Source organism: Zonotrichia albicollis, chromosome 1 (genome assembly GCF_047830755.1).
Source record: "Zonotrichia albicollis isolate bZonAlb1 chromosome 1, bZonAlb1.hap1, whole genome shotgun sequence".
In the NCBI taxonomy this organism is placed as follows: Eukaryota; Metazoa; Chordata; class Aves; order Passeriformes; family Passerellidae; genus Zonotrichia; species Zonotrichia albicollis.
This window is the reverse complement of record NC_133819.1, coordinates 95,098,100-95,125,097: the sequence shown is the minus strand read 5'-3', so window position 1 is coordinate 95,125,097 and position 26,998 is coordinate 95,098,100. Positions and strand designations below refer to the sequence as shown.

General features: G+C 40.2%; 1 protein-coding gene across 8 annotated transcripts in view; it reads right to left on the bottom strand.

Moving 5' to 3' along the window:
* MBP (myelin basic protein) overlaps nucleotides 1-26,679 on the bottom strand; it is a 111,734-nt gene extending 85,055 nt beyond the window's left edge. For 4 of the 8 annotated variants that reach the window (XM_005482895.3, XM_074547620.1, XM_026790962.2 and 1 more), the window contains exons 1-2: nucleotides 24,541-24,586; nucleotides 753-826 (exon numbers count right to left, since the gene is read on the bottom strand). In XM_005482895.3, coding sequence (XP_005482952.2) covers nucleotides 753-826; nucleotides 24,541-24,571 — 105 coding nt within the window. In that variant the 5' untranslated portion in view covers nucleotides 24,572-24,586. The other 4 variants (XM_074547642.1, XM_074547629.1, XM_074547636.1 and 1 more) reach the window with 4 other exon arrangements.
* Nucleotides 26,680-26,998: the final 319 nt, after the last annotated feature.

The window sequence follows — 26,998 nt, the reverse complement described above, 5'->3', positions numbered from 1 at the left end:
GGGCTTAGACTGCAAACTGTTATTTTTGGATGAGGATGTGTGGAGGGAAGATAGCAACAGCTAGCAACAAGCAGTGGGGGTTTTTTTACTTAAAATATGTATATAGAGAGATGTTCTGTTTTAAGATGTGTGAAATCTCTTCCGGTACAACACAGAAAAACAAATAAGATACTATCACAAGGCAAACAGAACACCACATTATGTGCAGAATACACAACAGGGTCAGCAGATGCTTAGGAATCAAATACTAACTTTTAATGAACATTTTGACAGTTCCCCCCCTTTTTTTTTTTCCCTAGGGAGGAGATTTTTAAAGCTGTATCTCCTTGGATTGACACTCTTGTCCTTAAAAATCCTCTTATTTTACCTATTTTTTCACAGTGTCTTTCTTATGGATAAAGCAAATTTTATTGCCCAAATGAAAAACTGTCAACACACAGAATATAACTCTGCTCACTGACTCTTAAAAAGATACTCTACAGTATCATGATTCTAAGTCACTTTCATCCATTAGCACCATGACTGAGAAGATTATTACCAACTGTGGATCAAACACCACATCTCTCACTAAATCCAGCACAACAAAATCTTCATAGGACACTTTTTCAAAAACATGGTCACTTTACAGTGTAAACTACAAAAAAGTAATGATAACAGTGATCAGGTAAACAACTACTGTCCTAAAAATCCCCTGTATTTCACAGAATACATATTTCCCAAGTGGCTCTCTCTCTTCCATTTTCTACACTCACCTTGGCTGACTTCTCAGTGCTATGCTCTCGTTTTCCTACATGGTTCCCCATGATGGATGACCAAACTTTAAATTCTGAAAAGATAAAACAACATTTTTGAAACCAATGCATTTGTAAAGAAATACAAATAAATGTTTAACCTGACACATAACAAAGAAATTTTTCATATTCAATGAGAATTTTTACAGTCCAAGGTAAGATCCTAAGGAAAAAAATCTCCATGCTTATCTGGTCTATTTTGCACATTTAACCAATATCAGAAAGCTTTACTACTTCTAATTAAAAAAAAAAAAAAAGACATATAAGAGAAGGAAAAAAATAAAAATATTCTTTTCAAAATTTGCACATAAAACAAAACTAGATTAGAGATTAGGTAGAAGCCCTGTCTATCAATATTATGTTTTTGATAACAAACAGTGCAGTATGTATCAAATAATTTGTTATTGTAAACTTCCATAATAGTTCAAGTAAGTTCTTTTGGATTCAAATTTACCACTATATAAACAGCAATTAGTGAAAAAAGCACCACACTAACTGCTAACAATTTGCTGTGGAAGTTAGAACATGTGAGTTGTTTACAGCTCCCACTGTCATGATGAACACATAAGAAATGCCAACTCTTTCTTCTTATCTTCCTGCTCATCCTGCCATATCTCAGCTTAGCAGAGCTTATGTAGGTTAAACCACAACATGCAAATTTCAGCTTTTAGAGCACACTCATGGTTGTGCCACATACTTCTTGTCATAGAAGCAGGTGTCTCTATAGGACCTTGCAGCTGCTGCCTTGAGATGATTTGAATGCAGTGCATCACTGCATTTAGAGTCATGAGACTTAAATTATATGCATGACTTAAAATTACATGCATGAAATAAAGCAATAGGCTATACAAATTCTTATATTGTTATAACCCCAGCTACACGCACTGATTTGTGTAGAAAAGGATTCTAAAGACTGAAACATCGCTCTTGACAAAGTACATGTCTGTGATGGGCAGTCATAAGTAATCAATCTAATGTTGTATCCCTACTTCAACTTTTAGAGAGACTGATAGATTTATTTACACACACACTTTACCACCCCACCCAACCCCAGTGATAAATTTCAAATTTTCAGTGCTTATCTGACAATTCACTGAATTCAGTTTGCTCTAAGTTCCATGTTATCACTGTATCAAATTAAATAAATCCTTACAAAAATCCATTTCCAAGGTCTCACAAATTCAAAATTGAAAACATCCAAACTCAGCAAGTGCACTCAAGATAGAATTAATTACTAAATTGAAAACAGATGTTTTTAAACCAGCCCTATCTATTGCATACAAGATTAAAAAACCCACAAAAACAAAAACCAAAAAGCCACGGATTACTGCAGTCCTGTACTTTCCAACTTGAGATCAGCACAATCAATTCACCCATTTTTGACATTCTAAAATTTTTGAAGGAAAAATACAAATAAATTCATATACGCTGGGTTTCAGACCTGAATTTTCTCAAACTGGCTTTTGCTCTACAAATTATGAGCAGCAGCTCATTCCTCATCCAGTAGGTGATGAGGAATTGGCGAATTCTCAACATAAGGAAAGCAGAGCAGAATACAAAACTGTAAGACATGTCTACAGCAGAATATAAAGGCAAATGTTCTAAATGTTATTCTTCCACTCATTTATCAAAAAAAATAACTATTTGGTCCATAACACACATATGTCTAAGTACACAGATGATGAAGCCAACATAACACTTGCAGAACAGATCTATGATCCTGTTCTTCTGCCTCCCTCAGGTCTCTGGAGTAACACTCCAGGAACAACCATCCTATGCCCATAAAACACTCACAACTAGATTTTTTTTTTTTCTTTTTTTTCATACATAAATGAATGCAGGTGTTTGAACTGAAGTTAGCTACAGGTAACAGCTATTCGTTCCTCACACAGGAACAGAACTACTTTTCAGCTAAAGGGACAAAAGCAAGCAGCCACTAGCAAGGGTATCCTAAATGTTACAGATTTCTTCATGCTACCTATTAAACAGTGAAATCTGAGTAATCCTTCAGCAAAGAAAGGATTCCAAGAATCTGACATGAATTATGAAAGAAATTGCATAGTGCCAACTGTTCTGTAGATATCTGATTAGGAATACCATACATACAAGCATTTATAGCAACAAAGACTTAATTTTTCATTTCAGCCTCAAGCAGAAATCCGCCTTACTTGACTAAAAACTGAGCACACAGGTTGTTTTCACTTCAGGATGAAGCACTGAGACTTAAACACTGACTCTGGTTCTTACTGTCCAGAGGGAAACCACACTGCACAGTTTCTACCTGCGCCGATCTTTATGCAATGAGTTGAGTCACTGACTTCAATGGGATTACTCACTTTTACAATCTTTGTAGGAACTTGCAGCCAACTATTCTAAACATCTCAGCTAGAAAAAGATTCATATTTTCTTTTTAGTCACCTTCATAATGTACAGGTTGCTGGACTAAGCAGCTCTGTATGAAGTGAAGACACAGCTTCTTACACTTCTTAACAATGTCCATCAACTGAACAGCACTCTTTGCAGAGGAATCCATGAATGATTCAACACTGATGAACAGCCACAAGAACAGTCACAGTGCTCCAAGCAATGAAGAAACAGAAGTACTGTGGAAATGCAATACCTTCTTTGAATCTCACATGAATCACACCTAACAATAAGCTGCCAAAACAGGCCTGCACATGGGATCGACCTTATGACCACAACAGCACTTGCCAAAAAGCTTCCTAGTGAAACCCTGCAAGTTTTGTAAATCCTATGAGATGACAAATTTTGCGCATGAGCTTGAGTCACAAATGAGAGGGGACACATGCCTGCAGTGGACAGAGTTACATCACCAGCTCCCCTATAAAACTCCCCATCAAGAGTTCCTGGTGTTACACTGAAACCATCTGAGAGGCTCAGAAAACTAAAGGCCACACGACGAAACTCATTTAAGAGGACTAAAAGCTGAAAACACTTCTGCTACCTAAAAGCTCTTTGGGGTGATGGAATTGGGGCAGGAAGTTGTGAGCCACCGCTGCAGGTGCCAGCAGCAGAGCCACCCCGCTGCCTCAGCACTATGCCACAACCACCTACTGAGCTGAATCAGCTCTGCTGCCATGACCTGGCACTTCCCAATCCACGACTGATACAGCAGTAGCTCCACCTTTGCCAGCTGCTTTGAGTAATTCCAAAAACAGCTGAGGGATTTTGCCTGGGGAAATGAAATTAAGCATCTCCTCCCATCGATTCACCTTCTCACAGAGTTTAGACTAACAGATAACCTGATAGAAGCCTAGACCAAGCAGCTTTCCCACTCCTTTCACAGCAGAAACCCATATTCCAACTAGCAACAATTACAGAAATGCCAGTGCCTTACACAAGGAGAAAAACTTGCTTTTCCAAAACTCAAAAAAGAGATGGGAAAACTCTGTTCTATACAACACATACCTGTAATAATACACTTCAGTTGGCATAATGTAATTTATCTTCATCTGAGCAGTTAATTAGAAATAGGGGTTTAGAAACATATATCATTGTAGCAATTTTTAGCCCATTCTAGTCTGCCTGTTGATATTTGCAGCTAAGCAAGTAATTTTAGTGATCTTCCCATACACACCCCCCGTCCTATAAAGAAGATTTAGAATTGTCTTTGACAGGCAGAAAAACACTTCTCCAAACCTTCTGAATGTAACAAGAAATGCAATGGCATTACTTTCTGCAGATTATGCAGTTTTAACTGCAAAATAGCATTTTCTTACTCACAGGAGCCTGAAAAAAGTTCACCCCCGTAGTCATCAGATTTTAAATAAGTGATATTGTAATTGAGGACTCAAAACAGTCTGTAAGCCAGTCCACATGGAGCACTTTTATTGAACACTATTGGTTACTTCAAATTAAAAAGCATAAACTACTGAATGTGTATCACCTGATGCTGAAAATGGATTTTAAAATATGATCTTACCTCTTCCCACACGTTAATTATGACTCAACAGAACTACATGTAATAATAAAGGTATGCAAGGACTTACATATTTACAGGTATCAGAACATAATTACTACCTTGTCTAGGAATATGTATTCATCACAGACTGATGTTGGGTAATAGTGCAGAGCTACAAGTGCTCCTAGCCTTACTCACACATGGGAAGGGTAACCATAGAATAAAAAAATATTTGAGGAATTTACTTAAAACTTCCTGTTAAATTCACAACTATTCTTATACATTTTACTACTATATACAGATCTTATCAGAGAAAAAAAAAGGGTAATTTCTTTTAAGAAATGCACAAGTTCTCTCTAATTCTGGTAGACTCCTAACATAAACTCTTAATTACAAACTTACCCAAGGTTTGGTGGTATTTTTTTGTTGTTGGGATTTGGTTTGTTTTTTCTTTTTTTTTTTTGGTTGGTTGGTTTTTGAGGTTTTTGTTTTGGTTTTTTTTGGTTTTTTGTTTGTTTGATATTTTGTTTGTCTGTGGTAGTGTCAGGTCGTGGTTACACAGCTTCCTGGGAAGCAAGCTGACACACTGCACAGCAGTGGCTGCCAGCTAGATGGAAATTTTTGAGTGGTTTTTTTAGGCTCTCAGTGTGATACACATCTTTCCACGGAAGCCTTTCACTTCATCTTCCTTCAAAACGAGACCGAGGCACTTGGCATGCCTCATCTGTTTCTTCAGAATTCCCTCATTGTGGTAACCAAATATTCCAGCTCACCAAGAAAGAAAACCTCCAGCAGGCACGAATGAGTGACCTGCAGCTAAATCCATCAGCAGCCACAGTCAGACTCTTCACAGACAGATGTGAGCCACGCACGTAACTAAAGTAACCTGCCCCATGGACAAACCACCCCACAGGAGTCCCACCCTCTTAATTCAATTGTTAAATCAGTCCACAAAATATAGTGCCTTAAATCCCTTACAAGCTTCATTGTTATTCAACACATGTATAATTTTTCATTATTGTGAAAGAGTGCAATACTTCCTAAATCAAACTTTATTTCACTTTTGACTTCCACTATTATATTTCTCTGAAAGAAAAACACATTATTCCAGATATATTTCCATCATGAATTATCAAAACCAAGACTTCAGTGGTGACCATAGCTTATAAATCAGAGAAGTCAACAGGAGTTTAGTACTTACAGAATGTATTTAATCATGGTTGTACAGTGTTTTACATATCACAGTCTTGACCTATCTAGATATTACAGCAATTTCGATGTTTACAGATAACTGCACATACCTTAGCAAGGACACTAGGCCTAGAAAACCACTCCTCTGAGAGACTGGCCAAGTTCTGAAACACTTTTACCTGAGAAAGTACTCCCAGTGCTAGCACAGTTGCTCAGTAATTGATACACACTTGATGTATCACTGCAAAGGACACCAAAATTATTTTTCTCTAAAATTTTCTGCAACACTATGGCACATGAGAAAGACTACAACAGCAAGAGAGAATATATTCTGTGAAAAAACATTGTTGCAAACTATTTCCTAAAATAGTTTTAGAAGGTTTAAGATGTTTCCTGACTGTTTTGATTACCATTTTCTTCTATTGCCAACAAGATATTGTACATTATCTTTTACAGAAGCATGTGATTTCCAGGAATCTCACCTCAGCACACTGAGCATATTCCAACGTGATTCTAGACTACAGTGAGATCACAATGAAATTGCTAAGTGACATTTATTTTCTGTAGCACAGGTTCTTCTCGCTTTTCTCTCCTTTCTTCCTTCAACCCACTCCACTCTCCTTGCTAGAGCACCATCCACCCTGTCCATTAAGGAAAAGAAAATTTCTCAACAGGGCTCTTCTGCTTCCCGAATGGGAAAATGCTCCCCTAAGGTCATGAAGCACATGAAGCTGGTACCTACACTCCTTTACGCAAACAGAAATCATCGATGACCACAATCACTCGGCATTAGCCACATGTTTACTGTTTGTCTTCAAAACACTAAGATTAGCAAAGCCCTGTGAACTCTGTGCCAATCCACCTGCAGGGTCATAAGGAAATTTCCTTATCAGCTGCAGCGCACCTGAGGAGGGAGCCAGGTAGGACCCCAAAGGCCTGGGGCAAGGTACAGCAGCACATCTGAGCAGCCAGCACGCTTGAGCTCCGTCCCTTCTGCTGGCTGCCCTTCTACCACTGCACCTACAAATCGGTCTTGACTAAACGTGGATTTCCTTGTAAGTACTCTGTGACTTTGCTGAGGTACTTGTGCCTCTCAGCCATTCCCAGTCTAGGGAACAGAGGGGGCCACACATACACCTCCCTTGAATGTATGCATCAAAAGGAAAATGGTGCCCTCCTATGAAACAAAGACTGATTTGTCTGTGTTTATCTCAGGCACTAATATGAAAAGGTTCACTTGCTACATGCTGTCTTTTATGCACAGCAACATAACAAAATAGGCTGGGTGTTGTTATTTTCTTTTTCATATAGGTTTATGTCTGCATGGCATACAACACCTCAGAGCTAGGACCAATTTTTCCCAGCTTTCTGGAAAGGATCAGACACATATTCACTGACTATTTTTTCAGCACATATGCGCTCCAGAGAGAAAAAAATTTGATACTACAGTAAAATACATTATCTCGTGGGAAAAAAAAAAAAAAAAAAAAAAGGAAAGAAAAATATTGGGACAGAGAAATTTAGTAAGTTTAAGAATTGAGACATATCATAGCCTCATTCTATGCATTTGTAAGACACACAGTAGACTCCTAAGACCAATGCTTCCACCATCATGGCTTCTAAAGTACTATATTTCCTTTACAAATACACCTTCACAGCTGTGAACCTCAACATTCAGCCTCAGTGAGTCAACAACTAAAAGTAAGACATTTGCCCTAGATTCTTAGGTAGTTTTGAATAGTAGGAAACACCACACAAGAATATGTAACTCAAATGCAGCATTAACCAGAAGAATGAAAAAAAGAACAAAATTCATATTCAAATCATGGAGAATTTCAGGCCAAAGTAACAATATTAACAGTACCAGAGGACAAAAATAAAAGCAACTGAGAAATTATACAGAAAATTATAATTGTTTGTTACTTGAAGATTTTCACTTTCTGAGATTAAGGTACTCTGAAAACAGACAAGACCTAGCACCTCTATTCTGATAAAAATTTTAAAATGCCAAGAGAATAAAACCAAGATATATTTGATAACTCACTTTTTTTTCCCATTCCCTGCTTAGAAAAACCAGCCCTCTCCAAATGTTGAGTGGTTTATTCTCCCTTTCAAAGTGAGGTAAGTTCCCTAAGCTTCCCAGAGAACACAGGCACTTTGATGATCAGTACTTCATTAACACTTTGTAGAGACTGTCAACAACATGCACACCTGCAGTTCTAAACACACATGAATTAAAGGCACTGTATGCCTGCTCTTCTCATATCCAACAGCCTGACAGATGGGGCAAGGAGATGATTCACCCCCTTCAGACAGCATTAACTGTGCTGTGAGATAACACTGAATCACTAGATCCTTCTCAATTAAAAGGAAAAAAAAAAAGTCTCTCTCTCTCTCTCTCCCTGATCTTTTTCTCTCTCTCTTCTGACTTCATATATGTTTTCTATACTGCAAACATATCAACCAACAGGATGGATTTCCTGCAGATTCTCCTCTGTAACATTTGGCATGAATACTGATATTGCGAAAGGGTCTGACTTTCACCATACTCCGAGTTCACTGCCTTTGGCCCAATCTACTTCTCTACAGTCCTCTCCCTCCTTCCTCCCCATGAACACACTGCCAAAGAGGCACAAAACCCAATGTTTCTTCTCTGACATGGAAAAAATGCATCCTTAACTCTGTGCTTGTATTTCTCTCTTCTTGTGCTTAGTGTTTCTCACTTCTTTTTGCCTTCTTTTGCCTGGCTGCATTGTATGAGCGCTGATACATGAAATCATGATCCTAAAGTGTTTCTTAAAGTAATTGGATGAAGACTCAATCCTCAGTATTTTCATTTGTAAGCATGCTGAAGACATGCAAGAACGTTCAAAATTCATGTGGCAGCCTCCTAAAAGGTCACCATTACCCAGAGTCCATTAACACAAACAGGACATTTCTCCAGTCAGAAATGGTTTGCTATGCAAGCTGCAACTGACACCTCATGAAGCTTAAATAAAGATTTATATGCTCCTCTTCTCTGAAATCTGTAAATAAATTTAAGAACAAAGTAACCCAGAAAGCTGTAGAGAAGCAATTTTTCTGGGCTCATAAATGATTATCTGGAAAGACAGATACTCTGACCCCAGTTTGGGATTTTCTCTGGGGATGACTCACTGATTTACTTTCCCTTCTCAGAAGAGAAAGCAAAATTAATTTTTTTTGCAAAGGATAATTGCATAGCTGAAAAATAAATAATCAATTTATCTTCTTTTCAAATGGAATTTTAATCCAGATGTTTTGGCTTTAATTGTTTAGGTTATAGGCTCAGCAGGCTACAGTCACTAAGCTGTGAGTTGTTGCACTTGGAATTTTAAATAATTAATGAGTAACAGCAGCTGAAATCGGCATGAGGAACATCACCCTGACATAATTATTGTACTTGTGTGCTTCTTTAAATATGCTTTCAAGAACTCGTGGCTCGTACTTGAATATTGTCTCATTTTATGTAACTCATAAATGTCATGTGCTAATGTTGTTTTCCCAATCTTTATCAGAGGTACATTTAAAGCCAATATGGAAACAGTCATTACTGAATAACTACTGAAGAGAACAATGATAGACCCAAGGGAACATTTCCATTTGAACATGAGAATGTTCTAAATGTACACAAGACCATTATCTCCCCTTCTTTCATTAAAAAGAAAACTAGATTGTTTATTTCACATTAAAAGGAAGACAAAAGCATGTGATAGGCCAAACACTCATTTTTTCAGCATGGTTTTCAAGTGCAGTTCACTATTTATCAGTGTACAAAAGAAAAAGATAACAAAATCTGGCAACATATCAAAATAATGGTGTGGGAAAATAAATGTTTCAATAAGGAGACGAGCTGTGTATTCACTTTCAATCATGATTACCAAAATATATCTCAAATCCACTCTATGATTGAAAGTAAGCTTGTATATAATATTTGCAGCACCCATCACAAGCATATCTTGTTCTTGAACAAGTTGCACTTGTAAACTATTTTATTGCTAACTAAATATTTCTTAAAAAAGAAAATGTTGCAAATGCCATCATCTGTGATAGGGTCCACAGCCTTCAGCCAAGAGGGGTTTTGCAGACAGTACACAGATATAGAGAGGAAGTTCCTTCCCTAAAGGTCTTGCAACATAAGTAGACAAAACACATGACCAGAAGGCAAACCTTTCTCCCATATTACAGATATAGAGCAAAGGCAGAGATAAGTTAAGGACAATACACTAAAAAAGATACTTACAGCCCACTTGAGAAGCTTTGGCAGACATTAGAAAATTAAATCCAGAGTTGTAATTCTGAAAACCCGTTCTCAGCTACTCATAATGCCAGGGTTTGTACTCACAACACACACCTCCTTTCTTATTTTACAAGGGCTCCACAGCTTTCAAGTTCTGCTATCAGTCATGCAAAATAACACTCCAGCTGTGATGACACAGCCAAGCAGCTTCACATGATTTTACACCAGAACCCCATCAATATACAATGAGGCTATTTCTCTGACATCCTAGGGCTTCATTCAGCCAACTTTGTCTCAAACACAGAAAATGTGAACTATCAGACTCAAGATTATCACAAGACAGAGTGGAAAGCACTGCAACAACCCACTCCCTGCCCTTTTTTTTCCCAGGCAGCTATAGCAGAAGGTCACCTATACCATGAGGTAATAAGCTTGTGATTAGCACACTCACACAGGATGTGGGAAACCAGGGATCGTCTTAGACGACACTGGAGGGAAAGATCAGTCTGGCTTGATCACAGGATAACTGTGAGTCACCAGTGTGATCTGGCAAGGGGAAAATAGATTTTTAAAAACCAGACAAACAGACCTACATTGTATCGTGAAGGAGTATTTCCAGCTAAAACAGGGAAGAATTAAAGTCATCACACCAGCCACTCGCATAACATCAGCTGAATACAAGGTACAATTCTGGTCAGCCGTATCTAACAACATGAATTTTTTACTAGAACAGATGGGAAGATGAGGACAGCAATAGGAACCTATTAGACAGAGATAAGGCTGAAAGCTCATAACACGTCAAGCCTAAGTAAAGCAAAGCTAAATGAGTGCTGGAGGAAGAGAAAATAGACACTGCCCACACATAAAACTAAACTGAAAACCAGAATATTTCTAAACATCAGGAGAGCAGGGCTCTGGGAGAACCAGAGGAGAGTAGAACACCTAGCTGTGTTGAAGACAGAGAGCAAGAGTCTGACCACTGTATTTCAGGGACTGCATGAATGGTGTGGTTCTCACCACAGCAGGACAGCCCCAATGATACAGGGCACTCCTCTGGCCTGGGAATATTTCAATCCATATTGCTGAACAGTGTACCTGGAGCACTGGGGTGGGAAGCAGGGGGAGCAGGGGGCAGAGAGGGCCTATCCTTTTTCTGAATCTGTTCATACATGACAACTGACTGTAAAAAAGGATAAAATAATCAAAGCCCCAAACAAAACAAAATCACAAAACCAGCACTACTCTGGAAAGGGGGAACAGAAATGAAATAGCTTTTAGCCAGCTGGATCTCACTGGCATGTAGGATATTAGACAAACAGACTTTATTCCCCACTCTGAGCTCATCCACTTTATCCTGTAAGGGATCAGTGTAAGTAGGGAGAGCTGTAACCCACTCTGCACCAAGACATGCATTTACTGAAGAAAGGGAACATGAGTCCTGCTCAACAGCCTCTACCTTGGCAGCCTGCTCATTGCAGCAGGAAACACAGGTCTGAACCCTTGGGGAAAGAGCTGGAGCTGATCTCCATCCCAGCCACAGCACAGCAGGGTCTTGGCTAACCAGCTCCTCTGCAAGTTTGTGAGCAGCGGCTCTCAGGAAACATTTGTCACACACACACAAAGTCCAGCTCTGCCCTCCGCAGCTCTGGGAACTGAAACAGCAGTGAAACACACTTTTTTTTGGATGGATGCTGACTTCCAGGAGCCTTTGCTCATTGGCTACATTGGGTGATATTCTGAGACATCTGATTCTGAGCACTAGATAAACTAGGGATTTCATACAAGGCTCTTCAAGTCTCTTCCACCCCTATTTCCCACACCATTTACAAACAGACTGCTCTTTTCATAACATTCCTCTAGGACTATATTCCAAAAGAATCCTTAAAATTCCCTCCTCAAAAACTCTGCAGTAAACACTCCTCCATGGAAATGCAATAATGAGTAATATTTCCACAGTCTGTGACTGAAACTTTATAGCACATATGCACAGAACAAACTATCTAATTAACTCTTCCAGCAATTTGTTTGTGCATCTCATCATTGACTCAATCCATAAAAGTGCTTCGCATTCCATACCCTAAGAGAGTTAAAATCTTTCAGAAAAGAGATACTTAGCTGCTGGTTTGGCCAAATTCTTTATTTCTTACCCCAAACAATATCTCCACCCAACCTACTACCATGCAGCTCTTAACTCACCTACAGCCCCTTCAAACAGCTACTCATGGATGGCATAAATACAGTCATTAATACAAGTTACAAGACCTGAATCAAAACCTGTAATTTAACATTCACGAGTTAGCTACGAGAGAAAGCAATGGGTCTTTTATTTAATGAAGCATCATACTTAAACCAGCTTTTATTGAATTGCAAGCAATTAAGGTATACCAATAGGATTTAGCTGATATATTATACATTTTTAAGTGGAAATTCAGCTATATAAATTAACAGTAATGATAAGTTTGAGATGTTACAGCTAGAGTCTTTCACTCCCAAATGAATAATCCCTTCTTTATTTCAACATTGCTCAACTGTGGTCCCTAATATTTAGTCTGTGGCATTTTAAGACCTTAAAATAATTCTGAATGACCAAACCTGCCTTTACTAAGCTAATGCTACTGTTTTCATCACTACCTTCTTTTTTTAACCAGTAACACTAATGCATTATTGCTTATAGGTAAGTATCTATTAGTAAATCCATTCTCAGTTTGGTATTTGAGCATCTGCCAAATCTAATGCCAATTTCCAAAACAGCAGTGCTAGGGACAAAAAAAAAATCCAAAAACCAAAACAAAACAAAAAAAAAACCAAACCAAAACAAAAAACCACAACTGTTTTCCCCATTTACTATCTTGAAGCACACAATATTCACTCAGAAAAAAAAACAGAGCTCCACCCCCAAAACCACAGGCTTCACAGCATCTAGCAAGGATGTTTAAAAACATAAGTTAAAAGCACTCCAGACTCTGTATGTTTGAAGCTAAGCAAAGTGGAAAGCAATTATCACCAGAACTGTTTTGAGTTTTTTTTTAAACATAGCTGCATGTAAACATTTCATCAGTTTGGATAAATCAGAGTGCACTTTTTTTTCACTCTTTATATTCAATTAGTCATGCACAGAAGTTTCCCTTATCTTGCCAATTACATAATACAAACAGCCAGTCCTAAAGCATTTAAAATGTCACCAGATTTTGGTGGCCTGCTAAAATGGAAGAGGACAGCAGATTGTACCACAAACGCTCTCTCAAACGGCACATAGGGAAAAGGTGTAAGCAGACAATAATAGAATCAGATGCACAGTGATGCCAGGTCCAGCAGGACTGGAACCTGCACAAGTTGATGAACAAGAGGTGCCACAGAAACAAAGGCACCTCATCATTTTTGTACTGGTTACTATTTTGCTCTTTTCACCTCATAACACTCAGACAATAGAATTATCTCGCCCATTACTTGCTTCCCATCTGCCCACTGAAAACTGTCCATATCTAAACATAATACAGAACATATAATCTTTTCACAGAGGAGTTTTTTTCATGCTCCACCCCCACAACCTGCCTGATCCTATATTGTAAATAGAGAATTTTCAAGCAGAAGATCTTCTCCCTTGGCCAGAAACTCACTACATATGCCTCACCACAATGCTACTCCACATTCTCTTCAGTCTATGATTGATTCTCTTCAAATCATGATTTCTTGCCTTCCAACAAAATACAAATAAGAATAACTTCAAACATTTCTGAATTGCAGCAATCTTTAAACAGAGAAAACTTAAAATGCTTAACAAGTTACACGACAGGCAGCTTATTTAAGTGACACTACAAGAGTTTTTATACAAACAAAATAAGCTGGAATTGAGTCAACCTACTCTGAGTCAACTCCTCCCTCAATTTTTTAAAAAATCACAAAATGATTCTGTACCACAAAAGGACATATACAGAATAACTTTTTTATCTATTATCTATTTAAAATCAGTGAGGCAACAAACCTTAATGTCTGAAATTTTTGCCTTCATTTGATCTTATTTATTTAGGTGGTCTTTTCTCATACAAGAAAGCCCATTGAAGATTGTTTTATTTGTTTGTATCAGGAAGACACTGCAAAACCAGTTTTTACACTTGTGTGTGCCAGTATTATTGCTGTAATGCATGAATGATTATGAAATGACTTAACTGCCTTCTTTCCAAAGCCCTGGTTATTCCTCTCAGGTTAAAGTACAGAGCTAGGTGATTGTGAAACACATTTAATCATTTGTCCATTTCCAAATGTAATATTCTACAAATACTGTACTTGCATGTTAATCTTTTATTTACAAAAAATAAAATATTTACTGAACACAAAAAAACCGAACACAAGGAAAATGTGATTTTACACTTTACAAGTAAAGCATAAAACCAGCTCTTAAAATATCAGAAAGACAGGCATTATACAAAGAAGTAAGAACTTAGATATCTAAGATTTACTATAGAGGTATCATTTAGCATTTGACTTTTTCCCCTACATGAATTTTTCAGTCTCTGCTTAGAAAATGCCAGTATGATTTTGGAATACACGGCAGATTGAGTTTAAATGCTGACAATGATTTGCCAACTATAATGATCTTTTTCCTAAAGTATTCAAGTCTTACTGCAATTAAACGCTACTGGAAGCATTAAAATAATGAACTAATTACACCTGCCACTCAAAACATTTTGTGAATACTGTATTTCTGATTAATTCACTGCTGATTAGAACAATTCTAAATTGTAGAATTTAAGTCTAAAAATCAGTTCAGCTACTGCTCCTTTAGAATTGTTTTATTAAATATATTTGTAACCTTACTCTGAAGGAGCTTTTCAGGTCCAAAAAAATAATGCAGCTAGTAAAAATGAATATCTAAATGTATAGTTCTATACAGGACAAAAGGAAGGACAACTATCATTATGTGACAAAATTATTTTGATACCTGATGAACTATGCAGAGTAACAACTGCTCATCAGTAACAGAAGTTGGAAAATTAAGCATCTGAACGAGTAAGGCAAGTGGTGCTAATAAGATCTGAGAAACACTGAATTCCCCAGTAAGTCATTGTGATCTCACTATTCAGCATCATACAATTGGGTTAAATTTCTTTGCTTCTTACTATGTGCAAATCAAACAAGTCTCAGTTTTACTGTGGATCTTACTGCATTTTACAGGTGCTGGTGCTTTCTAAAGACCACCTAAAATTATAAGGGAATATCAAAATAGTGATTACCAGAAAAAAAGCCACGACATAATTAGAGAAGTTGTAAAAGCAGATTAACAGTAGCAACAAAACCAACCAAAAAAAAACCCAAACAACTACCAAAAAAAAGCTTTAAATGCATATCAGAAGGCAACTTCAGATTTTTCACACATCCTGACACAGTAAAAGTATTACATGTGCAATACTTTTACTGTCAAGCTAATGGCAAGATAATGGAACTAAATCAATACAAAAGAAGGGCAAAGCCCACTGGCTTTAAGCAGATCACCAATATAATCATTAACATGCATTAGATCAAGCTAAAATAATTATTAAACTTACTGTCACTTTTGCTGTAACCTTCCTATCTGGTAAATTCCTCACACACACACAGAGGGAGCAGGAATCAGTCTAGAAGCAACATCCTGTTCCTAACAAACTTGTTCCCCCAGGTCACATGCAGTCCCAGCTTATTCATCACCACATTCCCAAAGGTGCAGGTGCTCAATCCTGTGACCAGCATGCACTCATCACCTGCAGATGGACAGCAACTGAGCATCCAGAAAAGAAGGGCAGGAGAGGGATCATGCACAGGTTACCAGTCACCAAGTCTGAGGGACCACTAGGAAAGAAAACATCACAGTCCAAGCCTACTTCCATTGTTTGTTTATCTACTCCCACAGTATGTTCTGACATGTGCCTGCCTGCATGTCGTTTCTGGGCATGTTAAGGAGAAGATGGTCATTGGGAATCACCAGGATGGATTTACAGAGGTTAAATCATGCCTGACCAATATGATTGCCTTCTGCCATAAAATTATAGGATTTGTGGATGAGACATCACTGGTGTCACCCACCTTGATTTTAGGAATACTCAATCTCTCCTGCAGCATCATTGCACCTAACCTGATTCAAGTTACAGCATGGATGGGCAAATTACCAGCTGATAAAAAAGCCCAAACACCTCTATCATTAGGCTCAAACAGCAGCTCTTGATGGTTCACAATCTGCCCATGGTTACAAAGTTAATAGGTTAGGGACCCAATCCTGTTTAAATTCTTTTACAGTGACCTGGCAGAGCACAAAGTCTGTGAACACTACTGTAGAAGACACACTGGAGGGCAGGGTTGCCATTCAGAGTAACTTAGATATGGCCAACAATAATGTCTTGAGGCCCTAGCCTGAAGACCAACTTACTGGGGGGCAGCTCCCCTACAAACAAGCTGGAGGTCCTGGCAGGCCATGAATCAGCCCTGCAGCTGGCAGCAAGGAGAGCTAACAGCTTCCCAGCCTTTGGAAATGGAAGAACAGCCAGTGGACTGAGGGAAGCAATTGTCCTGCTTCATGCACAATCCACTTCTCTGGTGTCTGCACCACCAGATCTGCTTTTGGATCCACATTATGAAATGTCACCAGGAGCAAGTTCAGTGGAAGGCCACAAAGACAGCTGTCAGCTGAAACACACATCCTGTGAGGAGAGGCTGAAAGCACCGGGATTGTTCAGCCTAGAGAAAGCTTTGGAGCACATAGTATCAAATTTTCAATACCTAAAATAAATTATAAAAATGATGAGGCCAGGCTTTTTGCCAAGGTGCCTCAGCGCAGAACAACATCAACTGTGATCTGAGAAGCTGTAAATATGTATTAGGTAAGGGGAAAAGAAACAGTCCCTAATGATGGAATATAAACTCCAGTTAAGAATTCTGAATAGCTGCTACTCAGTGCTTTACCACGCAACTCCATTAAGACAAGGAGCATACTTTTGTTGTTGCTGTATGCTGTTTGTGGCCTTGCTAAGGCCTAATGGACAAAGTATTACTCACAGGGATGAAATATGCAAGCCATTTATTATAAAAGGCCAATTATGCTGAAAGTAGTTTTCATTACTTCTTTTTCACTCTTTCCAGGGCCAGAAAAAAATTATTACTCATGGCTATAATTTCAGCCTTCACTTGGAACCAAATATCTTCCTTCAGTGCTTTCATTAATAAAGAAGGTTATAAAGAAGGTGGCATACAGGAGTTAGAATTAAGAAGGGGAAAAAACCAACCAACCAAAAAAAAAACCCAAGCCAAATAACCAAACCACATACAAAGTATTTTACCACTGGAGGAGGAGAAGAATGGAGTATTTCACAACCCACCCTACATGCTGGCCAAAGTTTAAGATTAGCTTTTCAACACCAACAGCCCTGCACTCAGATGAAAAGCACCTACTAAAATTTCCATTAAAGCAACAATTTTTCCATGTGAGCCTATTACAGGTTACTTCCCATTTGACAAGAGTATCTTTCTGAAGAACAAAACCAAAGCCAAATCACTGCCTATCTTCCAGGTGAACAGCACTGAGTCAGACTATGCTGAAACTGTGAAAGCTGTACAGAAACTTATGTGCATCTCTTTTCCAGGAACAAGTCAGGGCAAAGTAATAGTACAGATAAAAGATAACACAAAATACAAGTCAGGGAGTTTCTATTTGTAGAAGCTCCACACTTCAGTGAGAAGTCCCTCAGCAGCTTCCAACATTTGAGAAAAGAATCTAATAGTAAAAGACTCAACAAAAGCCAAAGTAGAAGATAATTGCAATTGTTCTCCTTTAAGTCAGTCCCAATTATTTGAGCATTATTTAAGCTAAAAAACAGCTGTGAAAAAAATTCATCTTGTTTCTACTTTCAGAAAAACAAAAGAAGACTTAATACCAAGGCTGACTTAAGTAATGTGGAAAGGTTCCACTCATATCACCAATTTTGTTCATATATGAAGCACAACAGGCAACCACTTTTAAAACAGTTTGCCACTGTTGTTCAGACAGGCTTCCAGGCACTGTTTTTTTCTTTTTAGCTAACCAATGTAGCGATGAAAATGCCTGGAATCAAACTGCTGACTATTTTTCAGTGACCATTTCACTGAGGAGACAAATTAAAATGGGATCACTGTGTAACTTGATAATGGATTTTAGTAATTCCAGAGTTTTAGTAATTCCTGAGTTTTACTCCGATTGTAGCTCTCTAGAATGGTGTGAGCTATCAAAACATTCCCAATGCAACCCAGTAGGGGTCCAAAAGTTTCCTATTACAATGATTATATCATTCTTTATGGATAAAGCTCCAAGACACACCAATCCCCAAAGTTATATTCTGTATTGTTTCATCAGTATTTTATCCCATTCCACAGAACTACTGGAAACACAGGCCAATTATTTTCCTTCATTTGGTTTCAGACTTTGCTGTCATAATTTTCAGTATAACAGGTCCTTTCTGGACACAAATTTGTACAGCCATCCTCCACAAAAAATACACCCCAGCATATGCACAAATCTGCCATAATTTCTTCTGTACCTTCTTAACGCTCTAAGGGACAAGTATAGTCTTTTTTTTAATCACTGTAAGTTCTGTCAGATAATATCCCAACACTACTTTTTGTCCAGAGAACTAAAAAGATCTGACGAGAGAGTTTAACTAAGGACTCATGTTTTCAGAATTAGAAGAGAAGAGCAATGCTGACATCCAGGAAACAACAGTGTTGGAGAAGAATAATTGAAAAGCATTACAATACCTTAGAAAACATCACAAAGCAATGTTTTGCTATTAACCATGAGGTATTGTGCATGATATGGAACTGCCACCCCCAGAAGCTGATGACTCCTTTCTGAGATGAACTGAAAGTCTAGGTAATTGAGGAATTTGTCACAAACTGCAGGAATGCTTCATGGGAGTCAGTACTGTAGGAAGCCAATAAAAGTTCTAAATATATACACATATTATTACATATGTTAGTCAGGAGAAACTGGCAACAAGCTAGGGGATATGCTGATGAGACACAGGTGTAGGTACAGATTTGAAGGGCACAGTAACAGTTGTCACTGGGATCTGCAGAATTGCTGCATAGAAAAAAAATAAATTCTAGGCTTTATCTTCGAGGCACTAACCCAGCCTGAGGAATGAGAGATTTGGTCACCTGTGGGGACAAGCTGAAAGGGATACAAAGTGATACTCTTAGGTCCGGGAGAAAGAAGATCTGAGGAGACAGCAAAGAGCACCTCTACCACTTAATCCAGCCAACCTGAAGCCACTCTACCTCACTTCAGTTTATCCATCTGAAATCTATCAAGCAAATCTAGGAAAGCCAATGATAAAAACTGCAGGCTATACTGGAAACTCTGATTTTACTATGGCAGTTTTAACACTTTTAGTCCAAAGATGAACAAACCTCATGACTGGCCCTTTACCACCATACCACCCTTCAGCAAGACCATGCCCAGAACAGATGAAGCAGCTGTACACTGTCCCCTAGAAGGCCCCTGAATAACCAGAATACAACTGCCTTCTAATCTGGAAAGTATCACAGCTGAATTTGTATGAAAAGAAACAAAAACCCAAAAAACTGGCAGGGCACTGACAACACAACAGCTGTATTTCAGCACTTTTCCAATCTTCAGAGAAAAAAAAAAAAAAAGCCCATTGAGATGACAGGCTGTTATTGCACTAGAAGACTCCTTGATCTAACTTAATCCACATATAACCATTATTTTTCATGGTCTTGCGTGTATTCACAAGACCAAACAGAAAAACTGATTCAAAAATGCAGCCAGAATGGCTTTATATGTGTCTGGTAGTACTGATCTCTCACACTGAAAAGTCTCTTTTACAAGCATCTGAATTCCAAGGATAGCTGTGAATTGTCCAACTGCATCATTTTACCTGCATTTTGGGACTTTCAACTAAGAAGTGAACTAAGAACAAACAGATTTTCACTTGTGATCCTGCAATTGGAACTCTTTAGCAGAAGCCAAAGATAATGCACCAGTTAAACATATGAAAAAACACACTATATGCCCGAATAATTCTGGAAAAACAGCTCGGTTTGTATTTGATTTTGCTTTCCCTCTCACTTTCATAAGAGTTAGACACTAGATCCCCACAGTTGTTAACTTCACCAACCTGGAAAGACCTGAATTTAAACATTTCCAAACGTTTAAGCTTTTTCAAGTGTTTAAAAAAAATAAATACTAAGAATTTCAATTACACACACTAAGAAATTTTATAAGTGCTGGAACAAAATCCTAAAGAAGTCAGATTTAAAAAACACCTTTCCTTCCAACATGCAAAACAAACCTAGTACAGCTGATATGTTGATCAAAAATTCAAATTTTAAGAAACATTAATATAAAACCTATTTTACCTTCAATCGTATAGTTATTTAAAAAACAAACAAAACCTCTGACTTAATCAGTCTTTTCCAATTTATTAATTTCCTCGTTTCTCCCATTTGAAAGGGTTTCCAAATGCTCCAGGGGAAATAATAAAAAAAAAAGGTAAAATAAAAAGCAATATTTAAGTAAATATTTAGAAAACTAACTTCCTCACTGAGTTATTTCAAAATCATTTCAGGACAGAAGCAAAAAACACCCAAAAAACTGTCTAAAACTGTCTGAAAATGTCCATGTTATTTTTTGTTTTTCTCTCACGTGCCTTTTGTGTGGGCCTTCCTGGGTTATGTCCAAGATTTACAGCTATTCCAAGCAACAGAACTGGGATTTCACAGTTACTGCAACTGATGCAAGAAGCCTCATAGGAATTATCTCACTCTATATTAACCAGAGTTCTCCACTTATTTTTAACAGAGCATTTTGAGAAGCATAAAGCTCCTTTCAAAATATGAAAGCCCAAAAATGTTAAAATCTGAATCCTGTTGTCAGGAACTGTTTAAGTGTCTGCTATTTAGAAATTCTTTAGCTACTAATAAATGATCATAATAGATTCTGAATCCTTTAAATAGTAGTAACTTATGTGTCAGTCTCTACAAGAAAAAGTTAAAGCCAGGATGATCAGCCTTTTACAGAAGGGTCAGTCTCTGGTAATGTCTCAAGAAGATGAGCTGTAGAAAATTGATGAAAGTGACTGCTATGTTTCACAAACATCTAGAAAACATGTTTTTAAAAGCCATATCTAGAAAAAGTGTTTTAAAAAAAACCCAAAACCCAAACTCTGAAAGCAGCTGACAAAGCAAGAAAACGTGAGTACAATTTCATCTTTAAAGAAGTTAGTAAGATTGTTAATGATAAACATCACATCAGAAATTATTTAATACTATATCAAAAAGTTCACATGATACAAGGATTCAAGTAGGAAAACATTTGGTATGTGTGGTGATTAGACTGAAGAAGACATTTTTTCATGTGCTACTAGTACAAGAAAACAACTAGAGAAATGAAAATAGAAAATCCATAGTCATATGAATGAAAATCATTAAGTAAAGAAAATCTAAAACTGATTGTGACAAAGCCTTTATTCACTGCCACTGAATACATAAGGATGGGCACTATCACTGTCTCCCTAAGGGAAAGCCATCAGTGAAGTTCTGTGCAACTCTTTCCAACCACAGCTTAGCATAACTATTTTGTCTAAATTCTCACGTTGGCAAAACCCTTAGAGAACTGTGTTTCAATAAAGATGTGTGGCAGCTTAGCTTAGGGCTCAGTCAGCAGCAGCACATTGTGCTCCTCCAGCCCAAATGCAGCACTCACAGGTTCTCTCTCTTCGGTCTGCAGAAGGATCCACACAGCCAGAGCCAGAGCCAGGACTGAAGGCTGCAGGCACACAGCTCCAGTGCCATCTCCACTGCAGCCAGCCACTGCCTTGGGCACTGCACTGGTCTCTCAGAGAGGAACCTGTTCATTTCGTATCGATTCTTTCATCAGGTCCAAATCAAGCACTCTGTGCAGAAGGCTGGACACCCTGGAAAGTCGATATTAATACAAGAAATACGCAAATAAAGTACCGGAGTCTAGAGTTATCTGTCTGGAGTTCCAGTTGCACAAGTGATTTGAGCAGTCAAGCTCTAAAGCATATACCCTTTTTCTGATTCTTCTTCCATTTGCTGCTAACTTTTCTTTTTAAAACACATAAATTCAGGCTTCTTCAGAAATTATGATGTCCCACTGATTTTCTTCTTGGAAGCATCTAACACCTGGACACATCTAATTCTGGACACCTTTCTGTCTTCAACAGGGTATTTTAAAGAATCCAGAAAAATTCCTGTTTTATAAAAGATTATCTGCTGTCTGCATTTAAAACAGCAGTTCCTGACCAGCTGCTCCTCATCACTGCAGTCCTTTCTTTAAGAGCCTCACCTCAGGAAACACAGATAACAGTTTCAACCTGACATCTTGCCTGAAAGAAAAATTATTCAGGTAATTAAATACCACAGGACAGAGAACTTTACCAATGATACAGAAGACTCTGCTGTCCTTTAATCTGTGGCAGAGTTTATACTTTAAACCTGTAAGCAAGATCAGAGTCTTAGACTGCAAACCTTCCAGCCTTCTCCTCATTAAACATGAGTTATAGTTTAAGTGTTTTAGCCAAAAAGTACTAGATTTCATCCATATTAGTCCAATAACAACACTGACTCTCAAAAATTGTTTTGTTCTCAAGTAAATGAAATTAATTAGTTCTGGTAAGTAAAAGTTTGAGCGACATGGCCCAGGTTCTAATACATGAGCACCAATGCATTTTCACAGCTCTACCTTTTGACAGGTAAGATGCTAACAGAAAACAGTAGCATTTGAACACTGAACGACTTCTGATACTTATGCTTCAAGTAAGCATGAGATGTATATTTCAGCTTATTCAACCTTCTCCCAACAGTTCCTAATGCATTTCTTCTGTCACAAAAAAATCATGCAGCAGAGCAATTAGAGCCTAAATTTATACGTTCTATTTGATGGAATAAATAACCAAAGTGGCTATTTCAACCATATGGGTAATTTACATCACATACTGAATAAACCACCACAGAAAGAACAAACAAGACATTTTTGGATACACAACAGTAGGGACACTCACTCAGGTTGCTCTCCTGCCTTATCCCACCATTACCACTCCACGTACATTCACATATAATCTAACACACCACAAACACTCATCTTCTCCAATTTTCAGAACTGAAAAGAACTGGAAGCATGTCCCACTTATGCTATCGATTAACGGGGCAATCAGTGTCATCTTGGTTGTTCTCAAGACTTGAAAACAGATATAATCCTCCCCTGCATGTGCAGGATACTCCGAGTTGATTATTTCCAGAATTCTGACAAGCTTGTCTTTAACAAGGAGGTAAGGCTCTAGGTGTCATATTGGAGCTGGCATCCTGAGAAACAAATCCCAGTGTAAGAACAGTTCTGTCATTAAATTTTTTATAAATGCACAAAATTAAGCAATTATAAATATGAAACTATTTTTAATTAACATGCTCCATTATCATTAAGAGCCTGTGGTGAACTGAAATTTATCACCCCAATAGTGACTGTTACACTCACTACCTTATTTATATTAACTATTGTGACAGAACAGGGGCTTTGAAAGCCTGTGAATATTATTCAGCTGTACAGAATGGCATAAACTCAATTTCTTTTCTTAATTCTCTACTTACAAATTCAGTGAAGCTGACTATATGTTGGATTCATGGCTTTCTCCCAACTCAGTGAAAAATAATTTGAATCCATTTCATTAAGACACCACACTTTGACTTTTTCTTTTCATTACAGATATCAAGCTTCATTTTAAATGCATTACCTCAGAGTCTAATTCATGAACACCACTTGGAAAATTAATATCCCTCAATATAACTCCTGTGTATGGGCCTTTGCAAACAAGAACTTGCCCTCTGACCATCTTATCAGTTATTAATAATGTCTGTAGAATGCTTCGTCTGGTTACCTATTTCCTGAGAGACTGAAAAAACTACTGTATAGAATCCAAGAAGGAACAACAAACTTTGTGTTGGTCAAGAACCAAGGGAACACTTCTACCCATGGGAGTGCTTTAGCCCCAGCTGCCTGGAGGGAATATTCTAGGAAAGCACCAATGCAAGCTTTTCCTCTCCCGGTCCTCTCTAGGCTCTACTTATATCCAAGTAGAAACTTGGATATAGCCTGGCATGGCGTTGGGAATGCTCTCCTTGGTGCTCTTTAGAATGATTCAGAATGCAATCCGTGACAAAAAGAGCCCATGTAACCCACAATCCAAGATGCTCAAGAGCTTTGATGGACTCATACCAGTAATTACTAACTGCTCTAAGACTATTTAAAGATTTTAGAGAACTGTTTCCTACTTGGCTACCAAAAGTAATCAAATCATTAACACAAACCAAGACTGTTCCCTTACTCTGTTATTATTTACCTTGACCGACAGGGAGCACTTCATCCTTCATCGCCCTTCCAGCCAGGTGTTCCAAGCCTTTATACACAACCAACCGCAACCTACAATACTTGTTTGTATCTGTAATTGGCAGTACTCCACACCAACAAAATTATATTAGTCTCAGCTCTTTAAAAATCATTAGTGGCTATAATAGAAATAAACCAGTGCAATATGCATGCTACCAACTCCTGATCACCTGAGACTCAATTCTACTTCCACTGAAGAGGAGGAAGGCTTCAGTTTCTCTGCAAGAATTCATTACTTTCCCAGTGTCTTCATAGTATCTCAATCAACTTTACTTCAAGCACAGCATCTGACATACTGAAGGGCAAAGGCCGTGCACACAGGAAATACTATCAGGATGGACCTACTTAAAATTACAAAACGCGTGTTTACATTATTCCCAAGGCAAATCATGCAGCGATTTTTAAAAAGTCCCCCCAAGCGTTCGAAGGCACTAGAAGTACAGCCTTTGCTATGGCCAAGGCTCATCACACACGAAGTTACCTCAAACACCCCCAAGCATGCCCAGCCGGTGGCAAGCATCAGAAGCACGGCAACTTCGAGCCGAGCCCAGCGGAGGACGGGGAAGGTGCGGGGTCCCGGGGCTGGGCAGGAGCGTCCCAGCGGCTCCTCGGAGCCGCCCCGTGCCCACCTTCCCCACGGAAAGTTAAGGAAATCCCGGCAAGAGCCGGGGGCAGCGGTGGCACCGCGGCTGGGACAGCACCTGCCCCGCTCCTCAGCTCTCCACCAGCGCCCGTCCTGCGCCGCTGCGGGGGAAAAAAAATCAACAAAACAAAACAGAAAAAAGGGAGAAGTAGTCCGTTCCGGTGCAAGGCTCCGGGCACGGCCGCGATGTGAAACCGGAAGGCACGGCACGGCCTCCCGCCCGGTTATGTAATGCACGGCCGCCCCGACGGACGGGGAGCCCCCGGCAGACAGACACCTGCGGGGCCCGGGCAGCAGCGCCTGCTCTCCCCGCCGTCCCCAGCACCGCTACCCGCTCCTCGGGCACCCGTGCCGCGGGCGGGATCCCTCCCCGAGGAGCCCGGGGCCACCTACCGCTGCCACCTGCCCAGGTGTCCCGCAGCGCCGCGCCTCCTCCGCCGAGCGCCCGGGCTGCCCCGCCGAGCAGGACGGGACGCGGGCTCACACGGTGAAGAGGAAGAGAAACAAGGCGAGAAGCTGCCCGCCCTCCGCAGCCCTGGGGGAGCCGCTCGCTCGCCGCCTCCCTCCCCGGAGCACAACAACAACAAACACGGCGGAGCGGAGCGCAGCGTGCGGGGCGGGCACAGCCCTGGGGCCGCCGGTGGCGGGGAGGACCCGGCTGCCCCTCTCCCCTCCCCTCCGCGAAACCGCCCAGAGAGAAGAAAAGAAAACCCTCGAAAAATTATAATTATAATAAAAAGGAGTTAATCACAACGCACCCAACGTATCCTCCTGGGCTGCGGCGCTCCAGGGGCTGCATGCAGCGGGCGGGGGCAGCCAAGGTGCGAGGGGGTAGCGTGCACAGCGGGAGCGGCGTCCAGGTGAGGGGAAAGGCAGGGATGGAGCAGGAGGGAGGGAACCTCCGCTCCCGCTCCCGCTCCGCTCCGCGCTCAGGAGCGCGCCTGGGTCCCTCCCGCCGCCGCACAGCCGCGCCTCCTCCGGGAGCTGCCCCCGCTCGGTGTCGGCGCCGTGCGGCTCGTTGCCGTGCTCCTTGCTGACCCCAGCCCTCCCCTGTGCCCCGGTACCTGCGCGGGAGGTGCCCCGGCAGCCGCGCCCCGCCCGCCCTCCTTGGCAGCCGGAGGCAAGCAGGAAGGAGCGGCGGGAGAGAGCTCCCGGGGGCGGGCAGGGACGCGGGGCGAAGGAGGGTCGGGGCCCCGTTACCCCCGCGGGGCTCCAGCTGAGAAAGGGACACGAGTGGCTCTGGGCCACTGGGAGCTGCGTCCGGCCACGGGCTCTGCCAGGCGAGCGGTGGCAACCTGTCTGTCTGTCTGCCTGCCCTGCCCGGCCGGGGCTGGCTGCCCTGGGCCGGGAACTTCCTCCTGTAACTGGGTTTACTGAGATCCTGATAAAAACGATGCCCAGGGGGTGGCGGGAGGGGTAGGCACAGGGAGCTGCAGTTTTAGACTCAAAAGTCACACACCCACAACAGAGAGCCGGTGTCGCCGTGCTCTGCCTGGTCCGAGCCCCACGGCCCACCTCGCTGTTCCGAAGGGAATCCCACGCTGCCCCATGGGCATCCCGGAGCCCAGGACCCGCTGTGACCTTAGCGTCAGGCACAAGCAAACTTCAGCCACCCTCGTGAAATGAAGCTCCAGAGTACAGCCCCCGGGGGCCGGGCTGTTCGGTGTTCAGAGGGATGAGAAACTGCCTTTTGCGTTTCATCCAACATTTGGGGACAGTTCTCTTGCTTGAATACTTTAGGCAGTGCTTCCATTCAGTTCAAAAATGC